General features: G+C 41.1%; 3 protein-coding genes across 5 annotated transcripts; 2 read left to right on the top strand and 1 right to left on the bottom strand.

The window, feature by feature from the left end:
- The first annotated feature begins 2,282 nt into the window (after nucleotides 1-2,282).
- On the top strand, nucleotides 2,283-5,882 carry LOC117649476. Of its 2 annotated transcripts, none has more exons than XM_034392318.1 (4): nucleotides 2,283-2,504; nucleotides 3,007-3,136; nucleotides 3,237-3,365; nucleotides 3,451-5,882. In XM_034392318.1, the coding sequence occupies exons 2-4, from the start codon at nucleotides 3,057-3,059 to the stop codon at nucleotides 3,635-3,637; spliced, it is 396 nt and encodes a 131-aa protein (XP_034248209.1). In that variant the 5' UTR covers nucleotides 2,283-2,504; nucleotides 3,007-3,056; the 3' UTR covers nucleotides 3,638-5,882. The 2 variants fall into 2 exon arrangements, with proteins under 2 accessions (XP_034248209.1, XP_034248208.1); XM_034392317.1 differs by having other exon boundaries at nucleotides 3,234-3,365.
- Nucleotides 5,883-5,986: 104 nt separating this feature from the next.
- Nucleotides 5,987-10,816, bottom strand: LOC117649474 (trichohyalin-like). Its single transcript, XM_034392313.1, has 13 exons — nucleotides 10,806-10,816; nucleotides 9,877-10,154; nucleotides 9,533-9,598; nucleotides 8,296-9,453; nucleotides 8,079-8,204; nucleotides 7,938-8,000; nucleotides 7,816-7,852; nucleotides 7,674-7,742; nucleotides 6,926-7,000; nucleotides 6,766-6,857; nucleotides 6,482-6,667; nucleotides 6,312-6,392; nucleotides 5,987-6,227 (listed from the first exon to the last, which is right to left on the bottom strand). Exons 2-13 carry the CDS (start codon nucleotides 10,144-10,146, stop codon nucleotides 6,144-6,146), a joined length of 2,307 nt encoding a protein of 768 aa, XP_034248204.1. The 5' UTR covers nucleotides 10,147-10,154; nucleotides 10,806-10,816; the 3' UTR covers nucleotides 5,987-6,143.
- An 18-nt stretch (nucleotides 10,817-10,834) lies between these two features.
- On the top strand, nucleotides 10,835-13,839 carry LOC117649475. 2 transcript variants are annotated; one of them, XM_034392315.1, is made up of 8 exons: nucleotides 10,835-11,315; nucleotides 11,416-11,525; nucleotides 11,621-11,963; nucleotides 12,047-12,413; nucleotides 12,488-12,685; nucleotides 12,809-13,092; nucleotides 13,170-13,240; nucleotides 13,371-13,839. In XM_034392315.1, the coding sequence occupies exons 3-8, from the start codon at nucleotides 11,629-11,631 to the stop codon at nucleotides 13,589-13,591; spliced, it is 1,476 nt and encodes a 491-aa protein (XP_034248206.1). In that variant the 5' UTR covers nucleotides 10,835-11,315; nucleotides 11,416-11,525; nucleotides 11,621-11,628; the 3' UTR covers nucleotides 13,592-13,839. The 2 variants fall into 2 exon arrangements, with proteins under 2 accessions (XP_034248206.1, XP_034248205.1); XM_034392314.1 differs by lacking the exons at nucleotides 10,835-11,315; nucleotides 11,416-11,525 and having other exon boundaries at nucleotides 11,533-11,963.
- The last annotated feature ends 40 nt before the right edge of the window (nucleotides 13,840-13,879 follow it).

Here is a 13,879-nt window from a genome sequence, read left to right as displayed (position 1 = left end):
AGCCCAAAACGCGTCTTGAGTTTTGGCCGCCTGCACCGGTCCTCTGTGCCTACTGTGCTGTGCGGCCCCCTGCACCTCGTTCTGCCTGACACATATCGTTTTGGAGCGGTGGTCGTTCGCGGCCTCGGACGGAACGCCTTGCTGGGCAGGCAGCAAGTCGACATCCGTGCGCGAGAGTTGCCTACCTCCAATGCGGCAGGCGCCCCGGCCGGCACTATGTTCGAGCCTGCATCGCTTCTCCGGGAGGTAAATGCACGGTGTTGGGTGTCCGAGATAGCTCCTGATCGGCTCGACAACCAAAGACCTAGGTTCTGGCTCGGCTCGGGTTATGCTTGACCGCGCAGCGCAGCGCGCGCGCCGGTTTCGACTTGTTCACCGGGGCCTTCTTGACATTGGCCAGTACGTGTAGCCCGCGTAGTGGTCGCGGCCGAGGCCGTGATATGCTTGTCGCCTGGCCGCCAGCAGACTGGTTCCAACAGTCGTTTGCGTCGCTCTGTCTCTCTCGCACTCATGGGGCGTCCAGAATAGGCGCCAGAGAGACAGAGCGACGAAGACGACTCTCGGAATCAGTCATCAGGGTTACGGCATGCTTGGCGTTCACGGGGATGTTTCGAGCCTGTGTTCCGCACACACGTCACCTAAGCCGTCTCCCTCACGCGGACCACTTTCCCCGCCGCAGCTGCTTGAGCGCGACAGACGCGGCTGCATTACGCCGGCTATGCAGCCGCGCTAGCCGCGCGGACGGCGCGCGGACGGAACGCCTGCCGGGTAGGCAGCCGAGCGGCACCCGTGTGCGAGGGGTTGCCTACGCCCGCCGCAACAGGCGTTTCGGGTTGTTTGATGTTTCTTGGCGTTCTGATATCTTCAATGCTGCTTCACATGTGGGAAGCAATCGCAACAGTGTCCTGCCATCATTATTTTGTTGGTAGAAAATGATTACGTAAATGACTTTTGGTCATTTAGTCCTGATTTGTAGTTGTTTGATGTGTGAGGGGATTCCACTTACAAGTCGGCCCATAGTTATTAAAAAATGAAAGGACAGCATTTCTAATCAAGTAGACCACCGAGCTAACATTCATCTGGAATGCAGAAGAGAAATAGTACATTGCCTTTTGCCTTTGGAATTAACTTTTTAACTTTTGTATGCAATGTATGTGCTCCATTGAGGCCAGCCTAAAACTAAGTTACTATGACTTAAAAAAAAATATTTAAGGATAAAACCTAGAGTCCTGTATATACAGACACACAGTCTGATAAGTTTTTCATACTTTATGAGCAATAAACATCTGTAAGAAGAGAAGCCATTCCCCAAGCAGAATGCCCTTTGCGTTGCAGCCCATCATGCTTCTGCAATCTCCGGAAAAGAAATCAGAATGAAGCTTGAGAAATTCTGGTTGGTAGATGATCACTGATGGTGAAGCGTAATGCAAACACTCAATGCGCTCAAGTTATGTGGCAACGCTTTGGATATGACTGTCCTCAAAGCATTCTGGAGCGGTGACACTAAGCTGTTTGCTACAGTCTTTATAGTTCTGAAACAGAAATAAAAAAAATTTCCTCAGTACAGAAACTGCCTGAGAAAGTGGAAGTGTCTCCATATCTGCTCTGGTTTACACCATCACTATGCTGACTCTCAGTATTGAGCGATGGAAAAGCGACACTGGAGTCAGCATCAACACAAGCATCAACATCTTGATTTGCCACAGTTGCTTTGAAAGAAAGTTCAAGAAACTACTGGGGAGCGGCCCTCAAGCTCCGTTTTCAGCCCTGCACCATAGTGCAGTTCCACATCTCTCTATGAGTCCATCAAATTCATCAACGAAATGGAACACAAGTGGTGGGTTATGTTAACCACTTTGACCCGACTTTGGTTGAAACATATTCGTTGCCAGCCCTCTGGATGGCTCTCCGTCAATAGAAATCACTGTAATATGATAGCTTAGAAGTCTAAAATATCGGTCAGATAATTTGTTTTCTGTTTTCTTTTTCAAATTAACTCTACTCTGCGTTACATCGCTGACGACTCGTCTGTCTTCTGCTGGTGACGCGAGAAATTTCCCCACCCCCCAGATTACTCACTCACGTATTCTCTATCGATCAGTGCACGATTTAGGGTCAATAAAATCGAAAAAAATACTGCGCGCTTCTCTACCAAACCGAAAATTGAATCATCGCCCTGAAACGGCGCGTGAAAATTGTAAGGACGAGAATTCAAGCAGTTACGTTGGCAGCGACGCTGGTGGCCGCCGGCGGCCGGTGGAGGGAGAGGGGAAAGGGGAGAAGGAGGGTGTAATGGCTGCCTTGCCTGTTGCTACCTGCCGCACGTACGAACAAGTCTTAAGTCTGAACGATGTAACGGTTTTACATTTCAAACGTAGTTTGAAATTGTGGTTTGGTTTGGCTGTTTTTGAGGTGAGGTGAACGTATCGATCGTAACGGTGCACCCCCAGCTGCTCGTCAGGACGGGTTGAGAGTGCTTTGTGTATGATGGCGGTTACCGAAAGGTTTGTTGACTCAGTTTTGATCGTTTCGACTGCTTCCGCACGCATTCACCTTTACTATCTGCCTTCAGAAGCATCTGAACGTGTCTTTTTCGAGTCGTGTAGCTCATACATACACGCTCAGGCAAGCGCGCTTCACGTATTAAAGCAACTTTCAATTTGGGCTTTTGTGGTTTTCGATGAAGTTGTGGCCGATTGTTTACTGGTGCAATTTTCTTATTTCTTACTGTCGTTTCTGTGCTCCCCACGTACCGTTACTGGCGCCTTGTCGCATTACTAGTTAGAGGAGGTTAAAGAATATCGCGGCCCTAACCTCCAAAGCCTATGCACTGCTGGACTGGTCTAGACCATTCTTCTGAAAAGCTGTTTGAAACTCTTGCTAATGCCAATGGATTTCTTCCATTTCGTCTCCCAATTCGAGCTGCATAGTTTGCACGGCTTGCAGTGCACTGCTTTCATGCCAAGTCTTGCCTTGTACTGTTTCTGAAATGCTCGGTGATTACAGGTGATGGCGTTGGAGGTTTCTGCCAGTCAGCCTGTGGCACTCATCGACAAATGACCATCCTCCCTGGACCAGAAATTGGAATGCTGCTTCTTCCTTCATTGTTGAAGAATGCTCCTGCTACTGGCCTGAGGTATGTTTAGTTATATACCAGTTCAACGTGTGTTTGCATTCATGTTTCGTTTTAAAGTTTGCGTTACATTGGGATGGGTCTGTTTCTTTTGTTTCAGCAGGACTCATTGTCGAACATGCTACTGCTGTGGGTGTCCCTGCGACATCACTATGGAGAAATGGGGTTTGCCAACCGGTGTCACAGTGAGGATTTTCTACGTTTCTCTGGACCTATGCTGTTCCAGTCGAAGGTCAGTTCAGTGTGATGCTACAATGTTTGGTATTACCTTGCCTTAAATGTGAACACAAAGTTTTAGGAGCACCTTTGTCTTGCAGGTTTATTTTAGGACAACCAACGGGAGTGGAGGTGGAGCAGCAGGAGCGAGCAGCTGTCATGTTGCTGTTCCGAACCTTCAGTCTGTGGCCTTCCAGACAACAAGTTGCCGAACAAGAGGATGAAGACTTCGCCTTGCTGATGAAGAGGATCAGCACGGCAGCTTGCAGAAGAGAGCGGATCAACTGAATGGGGATGTGTTTGTTTGTGTGCCTGCTTAGCTCTTGCTTTAGTCTTTGCGGTCTGCATATTTTGCATTGGTGGTTACCGCTTGGGTATCTGTCTAATTTGTTTTTTGTTTGCATTCTTATTGGGTTGCTTTTTCCCTGGTGGTGGCGCCCACTACTATTGATGACATATCATGTTGTTTCTTGACCTGCTTTGGCATATGACTTGTGAAGTTGATGGGCTTCTTTGTTGTGTTGTTTTGAATGGTTGGCCTTGTAGCGTCATGCTGCATTTAGCTATGCATGGTGTTGCGAAACCAGCTTTGCTATCTTGCTTATCTGTCTGCTTGGACTCCTTTGGTGGCTTCCCCTTTCTTTTATGGTGGCAGTCTTTTCTTTAGATGACATTTTTACCTGGTTCATGTTGTATTGGCTTGAATACCATCCTAGTGCTATGCTTAACTGTCTGCTTGGACTCCTTTGGTGGCTTCCCTTTTCTTTTATGGTGGCAGTCTTTTCTTTAGATGACATTTTTACCTGGTTCATGTTGTATTGTCTTGAATACCATCCTAGTGCTATGCTTATCTGTCTGCTTGGACTCCTTTGGTGGCTTCCCTTTTCTTTTATGGTGGCAGTCTTTTCTTTAGATGACATTTTTACCTGGTTCATGTTGTATTGTCTTGAATACCATCCTAGTGCTATGCTTATCTGTCTGCTTGGACTCCTTTGGTGGCTTCCCTTTTCTTTTATGGTGGCAGTCTTTTCTTTAGATGACATTTTTACCTGGTTCATGTTGTATTGATAGTTATTACTTTATGGTGCCTGTATGGTTCAAAGGCCCTGCCTATGGAAACAATGGGTGACAGTTCTGGTTAAAGTTTCAGTCGATACCAGTGGGGTTTGAATTTGCCTTTGCATTTTGAGCTCAAGATAGGCTTTATTCAGTGTTTTTGAAAGGCCTGATGAGTTTGTGTTTGTTTTTGAAATGCTCTCAATTTCAATGCACATATTTGATTATTTTATTTTTCTGACATCCCCATGTCTTTGCTCCCATTATGAAGGTTTTGTTTTACTAATGGACTTCATCAAAATAGAACATGTACTGGAGGCATGACCCATGTTTTCTGTGGTGGAGGGATTTTGGATTGTTTTATTATGTTGCTAGCTGCTGTTATGTGGGTGAGAGGTGCTTTAGTGTTGAGCTTCCCTGTGGTGTGGTATGGTATAAATTTCATATGCTTGTTCCCCTTTAGTTTGCTTTCTTAGTGTGCTTGCTTTTAAATAATCTTTTATCCAGTCTTGCATTGGGCCTTATTTCCTATGCCTCTTTGTAGCTCATAATCTCATAATAGAAAGCTTGCCCTGTTTCACTGGTAACATCATCTCTCCATATTAGTGTTGTGCTTGTCTCATTTTATAGACACCTTTTCTGCTTTTCTTGGTCTGTGGAATCAAGGTTGTTACTGTAGTTGGCAGGGTTTCCTTCCATTTTTTTTTCCACCAAAAAAAAAGAAAAAGAAAGAAAAGAGCTTGTCTTTCTGCATTAGCAGTGCATCAGTCGTTGCTTTGGGCTTTTTTTTTGGTGCTTTGTGGTCTGTTCTGATAACGTCCTGTACTCATTCCACTTGTTCTGAGAGCTCAGTCTCTTTTGCTTGCTTAAATTCGTTTTGGTATTGCTTTGATATGTGCCTTTTCATAGCTTGTAATCTTTTATGGTTCTATCTGAGCTTTGGCAGCAATAGTTTGTGCGAGGTTTTCATGGCTTTCTTGGACTCGTGTACTTTTCTGTTTCTGTCGAGCCTTGTGTGTTTTACTTTGTTGTGTGCAGAGGTTGATGTGGTAGTGGAGCCTTTTTATTTTTGGCAAGAACACTGCATGGCAGGTATTGTACCGGTCTTTGTTGATGGTGTTGATAGAACCAACGAGTAACCATTGCACACTGTTCTCTCTAATATTAGTCTGTCCTGGTGGTTTTGTTTCGAGAGGCAGTGAATAGAGTTGCGGGTTAGTGAGGACAAAGGACAGCCTTAAGCTGTGTGATTGTGGGGTCATTGTGGTTCCCTGAATACTTCTGTTTGAGATGGAGGAAATGTTCAGCAACTGTCCCTCTTTATTATAAATGATTGTTTCTCGCATTGAAACTAGTATCCTTATGTGTCTATATGGCTGGTTTTAATTTCTATTTTCATTTAAGTCCTCTCAGGATGTTGGCTGTTCCCTTTGTTTGTGTGTAAGTTCATCATGTGCAGTAAAATTTGTTTTCTTTATATTGTTTCTAATTACCACATGATCCCCTCCATCACCCAACCTCCACAACTCAACACTTAATTAAGAATTCACATAGCCATTCGATTGATTTATTAATGACACTGCCTGAGAACGAAGAATTTTAGGGGACACAGCACATTTTAATAAACAAAGACTCAAATTTTCTGTATTGTTGATTCCATACTGTAGAGGTGTTCCATCGCTTTCTTGAAGTTAACCAGTTCCTCAGATTTTGGATTTCATCTGGTTGTCAGTAAAACTTAAAATTTTAGGTTCTCGAAAACCTTCTCATCTGCGTCTTCATATGAACACTTATGCACTGCCTGGTAAGCATAAATAATGGCCTGTTGGAAAGAAGGAGTTGTTACAGACAAGTGATGCAAGTCTTATAAATTCAATTTAAAGTGATTATTAAAATGTACACTGACTTCAGGAATAAGTACATCTAATTTAACAAATGGAGCTTCTTTGGGGAAGTAGTCATCAATTATGGTAAGGAACTGATCAGTCTGCAACAAGAAAAAAAATATGAACTTTCAACAACTATTCCACTTTGTGAATTCATGGGTTCTTTTGTGTAGAATTGTGAGGTACTTACCAAATCCTGAAAGGGATTCAATGGCCCAAAGCCAGAATCCCCTTGCCGTAAGTTGGTTTGAATGTAGAGATCCATCCGGTCGTTCTTTACCTTCCGTGACAAAATATTTTTAAGGTGGATTTTACACTCAGAGCTCTTCACTTCATTTAAAAGAGCGATGGCCTCCATTCGCAGCGAGTCTCTTTCCTGTGAAATTTAAAATGGATAAATACTGATTTGAAGACTCATTGACAAAAGACGTGTGAAAAAAAAAATCATAAACATGCTTTTTATGCGGTACTTACATTGTCTTGCAATAGCATGTCAGGTGGCATTGTATTTAGTTCCTGCAACATCTGGTCTCTTATCTTTTTTTCCCTTGCTTCATCATCCTCATCTAAAAAGAATAGATCAAAGTTAATGCCATCAAAAATATAGCCAAAATTATTGAGAACATTTTAATACCTTCTGATTCATCGTCCGGAATCTGAAGCTCTCCACTAAAATTTGGCAGCTCCTCATTTGTCAAATCAACTATACCTAGAGTGTCAGATGGAATGTTAAAGTAAATCATACCTTCTACTTGATAGTAAATTTCACCCTTATAATTTGAGATGAAGTCAGGGTCATAATCAAGCACCTCGATGACTAATTAAAAATAAAACATTATTTTTTATAATTCTTATATTAATAATAATAATTTGACAATTTATACAAGTGTCCAACAGATGTAAGCAATTCGACTCAACCCATAGCAGGAAAGGTGTCAGCAATAAACCAGTGGCATGTGATTCGAAAGTTTTATTCACAATAATGAGTGATTAGATTAATCAATAACAAAAATTCCCAGTGGCAAGTAATTTACTTATTTTTTCTTAGATTGCTTAATTTTGTTTAATTCTTCTGCCAGTTTGGCTTTGGAGGGGCCCACATTCTTGGAACCTTTTGGTCTCCCAGCTCCCACTCTTTTGGACTTTGTTTCTAGAAGTGAACAGAAAAATCAAGATAACAAACGGCGTTGCAAATGGCAAGCTATCAGTCTCAGTAAAATAGTGATTTATTGATTTTTTTTTTACAGAAACAAACATGAAAAGGCAGCAAGGTTTCCAAAATGTAACATTTTTTACACCACTTTATTACTGAAACCTAAAACCTGCAAAGCTAGAGGACACTGGAAGGCTGGACTTTGAATGAGAATTAAATTAAAATTTACCTGAGTCTCCACTAGAGGTTCCTGCTCCTCGCCCCTTTTTGGCAGGCCCACTATCTTCTTCATCATCTGCTGAAATAAAGTTAATTCATTACGCAATTGAAACTCACATGCCACACCTCAATTTCAGGTGCTGAAAGCTTACCATCAGCCTTCTTCTTGCTGCGGGTTTTTACTTTAGTCTATGAGATAGAATTTAAAATAAAATGTTAGAAAGGTTCTCAGCATGCTAAATACATTCAAGATAGGAAAAGCAGTCTCAATTACCTGTTGCTCAGCTTTAGAATCCTCAACCTTTTTGTTTTTTTCCAATCTTGTCTTAAGGTCTGCCTAAATAAATATTCAAAAATAATTACTAAAGATATAACTTAGTATAAGAATTTAAGACACAGTGGCTTTGCGACTTACAAGGAATTGATTGTAAGCAGGGTTGGACTTACTAATCCCCTCCTCTTCCAAAGCCTCGTTTTCATCATCTTCATCATCTTCATCATCATCATCAATATCGTCGTCATCCTGATCCGGACTTCCTCGCTGAACATGGAGAAAAGAAAAGGAGATTATGCACAATAATCTTGGATGAATAAGTGTCATAAAAATGTGTTTTGATTCTAGTTGATCTTACCTTTGTTTTTTTCTGATCCTGCTTTGCTTGCTCCTGCTCCAACATCAGTTTTTTTCGTAAATCTTCAATCGTGTTTTTTTCAAACTTAAGTTCTTCTCCGACCTCATCTATGTACTCCTGCAGCTGCTCTTTCTCCGAATCTAACTGCCTTTCAATCTTGGTCTTATATTCTTCAAATTCATTTTTGGTTATTAAAAAGTTTTCTTCATCATTCTTTAATTTCTCTCTGTCTTCTTCAAACTTCATCTTTTCAACTGCTAAAGCTCTCTTTGTGTTTTCCATCTCTTGTTCATCTTTCTTAAGTTTCTGAATTTGCTCCTCAATCTTCATCTGTCCAACTGCTAAAGCTCTCTTTGTGTTTTCCATCTCTTGTTCATCTTTCTTAAGTTTCTGAATTTGCTCCTCAATCTTCATCTTTTCAAATGAAAAAGCTCTCTTTGTGTTTTCCATCTCATCTTCATCCCTCTTAAGTTTCTGAATTTGCTCTTCAATATTCATCTTTTCAGCTGATAAAGCTCTCTGTCTCTTTTCTATGTCTTCTTCATCTCTCTTTAATTTCTCTCTGTCTTCTTCAAACTTCATCTTTTCAACAGACAAAGCTCTCTTTGTGTTTTCGATCTCTTCTTCATCTCTCTTTAATTTCTCTCTGTCTTCTTCGAACTTCGTCTTTTCAACTGACAAAGCCCTCTTTGTGTTTTCGATCTCTTCTTCATCTCTCTTAAATTTCTGAATTTGCTCTTCAATATTCATCTTTTCAGCTGATAAAGCTCTCTGTCTCTTTTCTATGTCTTCTTCATCTCTCTTTAATTTCTCTCTGTCTTCTTCAAACTTCATCTTTTCAACAGACAAAGCTCTCTTTGTGTTTTCGATCTCTTCTTCATCTCTCTTTAATTTCTCTCTGTCTTCTTCAAACTTCGTCTTTTCAACTGACAAAGCCCTCTTTGTGTTTTCGATCTCTTCTTCATCTCTCTTAAATTTCTGAATTTGGTCGTCAAGCTTCAATTTTTCAGCTGATGAAGCTCTCTTTGCGTTCTCCACCTCTCCTTCATCTCTCTTTGGTATCTGGTTTTGTTCATGAAACTTAAAATTTTCTTCAGATATTTCTTCTACTTTTACTGTCTTGACATCAACAGCTTGTTCAGTTTTAATTTTTGGTGCCTGTGAAAAAGAGAGGAAGTTAAAAGCAAGATACAAAGATAGAGGATGAGATTAAAAAAGCAGCGTGGGTTGCACTTACATGAGGGAAAGGATGATCATAAGTCACTGGTGAATGCCACTGAACTGGTTCATTCTCGTACATTGCCTGTGAAAAATTTCATAGAATTATTCATATTGCTCACAGCCCTTGTGGGCTGCTCTTGTTTTTCAAAAGGACTATCGTCCTTCTTAAAACTGAACTAGCCACTGTTTTCATATAAAAATATTTTAAAGACTATAATTTGAAAATTTTGTTTTTGAGCAACTTTTTGAGGTAGTCTATTATTTGTCTTTGATAACATCACAGTGATAACTGTCACAGAACCCAGGCAGAGTTTCTTGTTGCTACAATTCTGCATCTACTGCCAGACCATTTTAACTCACAAGCGGATAGCGAGGCTGTCGAACAGTGGTATGGCTGAATGCTGGCATGCCTGAATACTGGTATGGCATCATTGTTGCCTGCTGCTGCATCATTAATGCAGCCTGCTGTTGATGCAGCGTAGGTTGATGATGCATCATTGCCTGCTGGTGCAACATTGGTTGTTGGTGATGCATCGGCTGTTGGTGCAGCGGTTGGAGCAGTAGTTGTTGCTGCTGTTGCTGCTGCATCAACTGCTGCTGTAGCAGAAAATTTTGATGCCATTCTTCCATGATGTTAGCTGAAACAATTGAAACTGTAATTAATTACACACCCAGTGAGTTAATACAATAATTTAAAAAAATAAAACAAATATAACTGTCTAAATTATTCTGGAGTTGACTTAGAAATTGTAAATATTTTTACATGAAGTAATTTAGGTTTTCCCTTAGAGTTGAACTAATTTGTAATTCGAAAGGAAAGCGGAGTTCACCAAGCGCATAATAAACAAACCACATAATGTGACCTAACCCTTCCTTTAGAATGCGGGATCAATTGGATCATAATTTAAATGGACCCTCCTCATAAAATCATGATTGGTGAAATGAAACACTACAATTTTGAAAGTTTCTTTGTCCATGCTTTTGTACAACCCGCGCCATCCTCACGGTTTTCTTTAATTCTTCTTTAGGCACCTTGCCCGCAAATTTGGTTGCGTCCGAAAACGTTACGTCCCAAGCACCCTGTGGTGTTACATTTCATCCCAAACAATATATTATGATGACCATACTTGAGCCTTTAAGTGTGGGTTAAGAAGCCTTTGATCGACATAAAGCATAACAGGTACATTTGTCAGCGGATTGGTTAGTAAGCAAGCAAGTAAGCAGAGTCGGTGTGCACCCCTCACATCCCCAACATCCCCCCGCTCCCCATACATGCATGGTAGTTTTACCTTCACCAAGATCAGGACGACACTTACAATGCTACTGCAAACGTGCTTGATTTCAATAACGGGCAGATAAATGACAAAGAGATAATGGACTTTTAGGATAACAAACGCGGGCGATACTTTCTTCACTTCGTGCCCGTTGCCGTGCTGCTTGCCTAGCTAGGATGAGAGAGAGAGAGAGAGAGAGAGACAGAGAGAAAGAGGCGCGAAACCTTCCAAGCTGCAAGTTCACACTTGTTTGAAGACAAAGCGTGCCAACAGCAACATGATGAACCGTGTCTTGCCTTTGATCTTTCGTGCCTTAAAACATAATTATTGAAAACATTTATTTATTTTACAGAACGATTTATTATTTTAATTTGTGTGAATCCTTTTCTCGCGCTCATTCTTTCGGTTTCCGTATTTCCGCCATGTTGCCAGCTTGTAAGCAAGCCGACATCCGAGCTGAGCGCTAGCACCTGTTGTTATTTACCCATTTTTTCCCCCCATGTGTGATTTATCGTTTTGCACAGAGTGTGTTTCGTTATTTTCGATTTTTTTTTTCTTTTGCGTCTCTTGTGTGTTGACCATGGCTTTTACCCATAGATTTAAATGGAATATTCGCCTTGTGTAGGTTTGGAAACGCCCACTCAGTCGTCTGCTAGTACTGTAGAACTTTCCCAGTTCTCCTATATGTTCCTTATTTGTTTGACTGGGCTCTTTAGTGTTTTTCTCTCTATTCCGGTATGTGTGGGTGCCAGTCCTTCGTGGAGCCTTGGATTTCAGTCAAGTAATGAAGTCCATTCTTTTTCTTTTGACTGTTTTGTGTTGTTTGACAGGTGTCACTATGGCTGGTTTTTCGGTTGAGTTCGGTATGAGAGATGGTACATTTTATGTGCACTCAGATGAAGGCTTCAGCTACCACCAAAACCGTGTTATGCGAGGAGGGCGGCTCTCTCTGAGATGCATACACTATGCGAAGAGGAGGTGCAGAGGGCGTGCCAGTGTAGATCCAGAGGGGAGAGATTTCCACCCAGGAGTGCATCGTCATAATCATGACAGGGACTGGAACATCAAACATGTCAGAAGGTTCCGTTCATTTGTACTTCAGGAATGCAGAAAACGTGAAAATGGAAATGAGTCTCTGAGAGAAATATACCACAGAGTGCGACGAGATTTGAGGTAAATGGAAGCAGTGAAAGGAGATGAAAATGTTGAGTTTATAAATGCTTATTTTGCCTTTGGTGTTGTTTCTTTGCAATCAGGTGTCCAAGACAATCCATCATCTCACTCCATTTCACCAAATTGAGGCCTTCCATGGACAGAGCGAGAAGCACCCTACTCCCAAATATTCCCCATACGTTGAGTGAGCTGGCTGATATTTTAGAGCAAGACCAGTACGAGTTTCTCACCAAGACTCTGGATGAAGAAGATAATATTTATCTTGGGAAATTTGGTCAGTCTTCTACACGCACAAGAGTCCTGATATTTGCCTCACATCGAGCCATTCAATATCTGAACAGTGGACAAGTCCATACTGCATTCAGTGATGGCACTTTTTCAACTGTGCCAGCAGCTCTGAAGGGACAATGTGCACAAATCTGGTCCATAATTGCTATTCGGCGACATCATGTGAGTGCTTGTAGTTTTCTCAACCTTCAAACATTTTTGTCCTAGTTTTGCTGTTAGTAACTTAGTTTTTATAGGTTCTACCTCTGGTAAGAGTTTTGATGCAGTCTAAAACGCAACCATGCTATGAGGCTGCGTTGAGAGCACTGAAGGATGTAGCACCTAATTTCCGTCCTCAAAAAGTTATGGCTGACTTTGAAATGGCCCAGGCTAATGCATGGGAAGCGGTGTTTCCAAATGTGGACCTGGATGGATGTCTTTTTCATAGCAGCAAAGTAATTACCCTTTTTTACAAATTGAAACCAGTGAAGTTATTAAGAAAACTATGGTTGTAAGTGAGCCGAATTAAATGGCTCAACTTGTGTTGGAAATATAAGTTTCTTTAAAATGTTGAACAGGATATTGCTGGAAAGGCCAAGGAAATGGGGTTGACAGTTCTCATTCGGGATAATGAAGATGTTGACAGTCTGGTACGGAGGCTCTGTGCGCTTGCTTTGCTTCCATATGGGCATGCTGGAGAACCAATCTTTGAAGGACTGGCAAGTGTAGCTGCAAGTGCTGTGGACCTTGGTTTCTGGCCTGATCTCGAAAATTTATTTACTTATGTTTCTTCTACTTGGCTGATACCATCTAGATTAAGGATGTTTTCAGTGTACAGATGTCCACACCGAACAAATAATGGGTATGTAGTGTATTTTTTTAAAATCTTATATTCTTTGAGTGCGCAGCGTGCAATTATATACAAACCTTAATTTACAGATGCGAAAGTTCTAACGCAGCTCTGAGAAGAGAATTTAAGACTGATCATCCTGTGACATGGGTATTCCTTTGTAAGTAGCTCTTTTTATTTTTATTGAAAGTGCTAGTGTGAGGCTTGTTGGGCTGAAGTCACCTTCATCAAGTAAAAATAGTCCACATGAAATGATTAAAATATTTTATATTTTCCTTTTCATATTCTAGATGCACTCAATAACCTTGAGGACATAACAGCCTTTGACATAGAAGTTTTAGATGGGGGCTTTGATGCTAGCTCTGCCAGAAGAACCAGTGCTTTAGCCAATGATGCTGCTTTGAGAGGTCATTATGCTGACTTGGATGAGGGCAATATTGATGTCAACACCTTCCTAATAAGGGCCTCACGAAGACTGCAAAACGTTTACGACATGATTTTGCACTTGTGAAGTAACTTTATCTTTCTTATGTGGCATTGCTGCATATGTAACTGCCTAGAATACATTTTTAAAATGGAAATATGGTTTAAACCAAATTATTGAGTTACTTCATAAATTATTTGCACCACAGTATAATACATTCTTGAAATGATATTCTCAAAAGTCAAATTACCTCAGGTATTAACTTTTCATGTATCCTCAGGTTTGTTCGGATTGTATCCTCATCTTTACTCCCCTAAATTTTTTGTTATTAGAATTGATGTTCTTACATATGTATTAGAAAAGGTCAGTAAAATG

The sequence above is a fragment of the Thrips palmi genome, unplaced genomic scaffold (assembly GCF_012932325.1).
Source record: "Thrips palmi isolate BJ-2018 unplaced genomic scaffold, TpBJ-2018v1 HiC_scaffold_4, whole genome shotgun sequence".
Lineage (NCBI taxonomy): Eukaryota > Metazoa > Arthropoda > Insecta > Thysanoptera > Thripidae > Thrips > Thrips palmi.
This window is presented reverse-complemented; position numbering and strand designations above follow the sequence as displayed.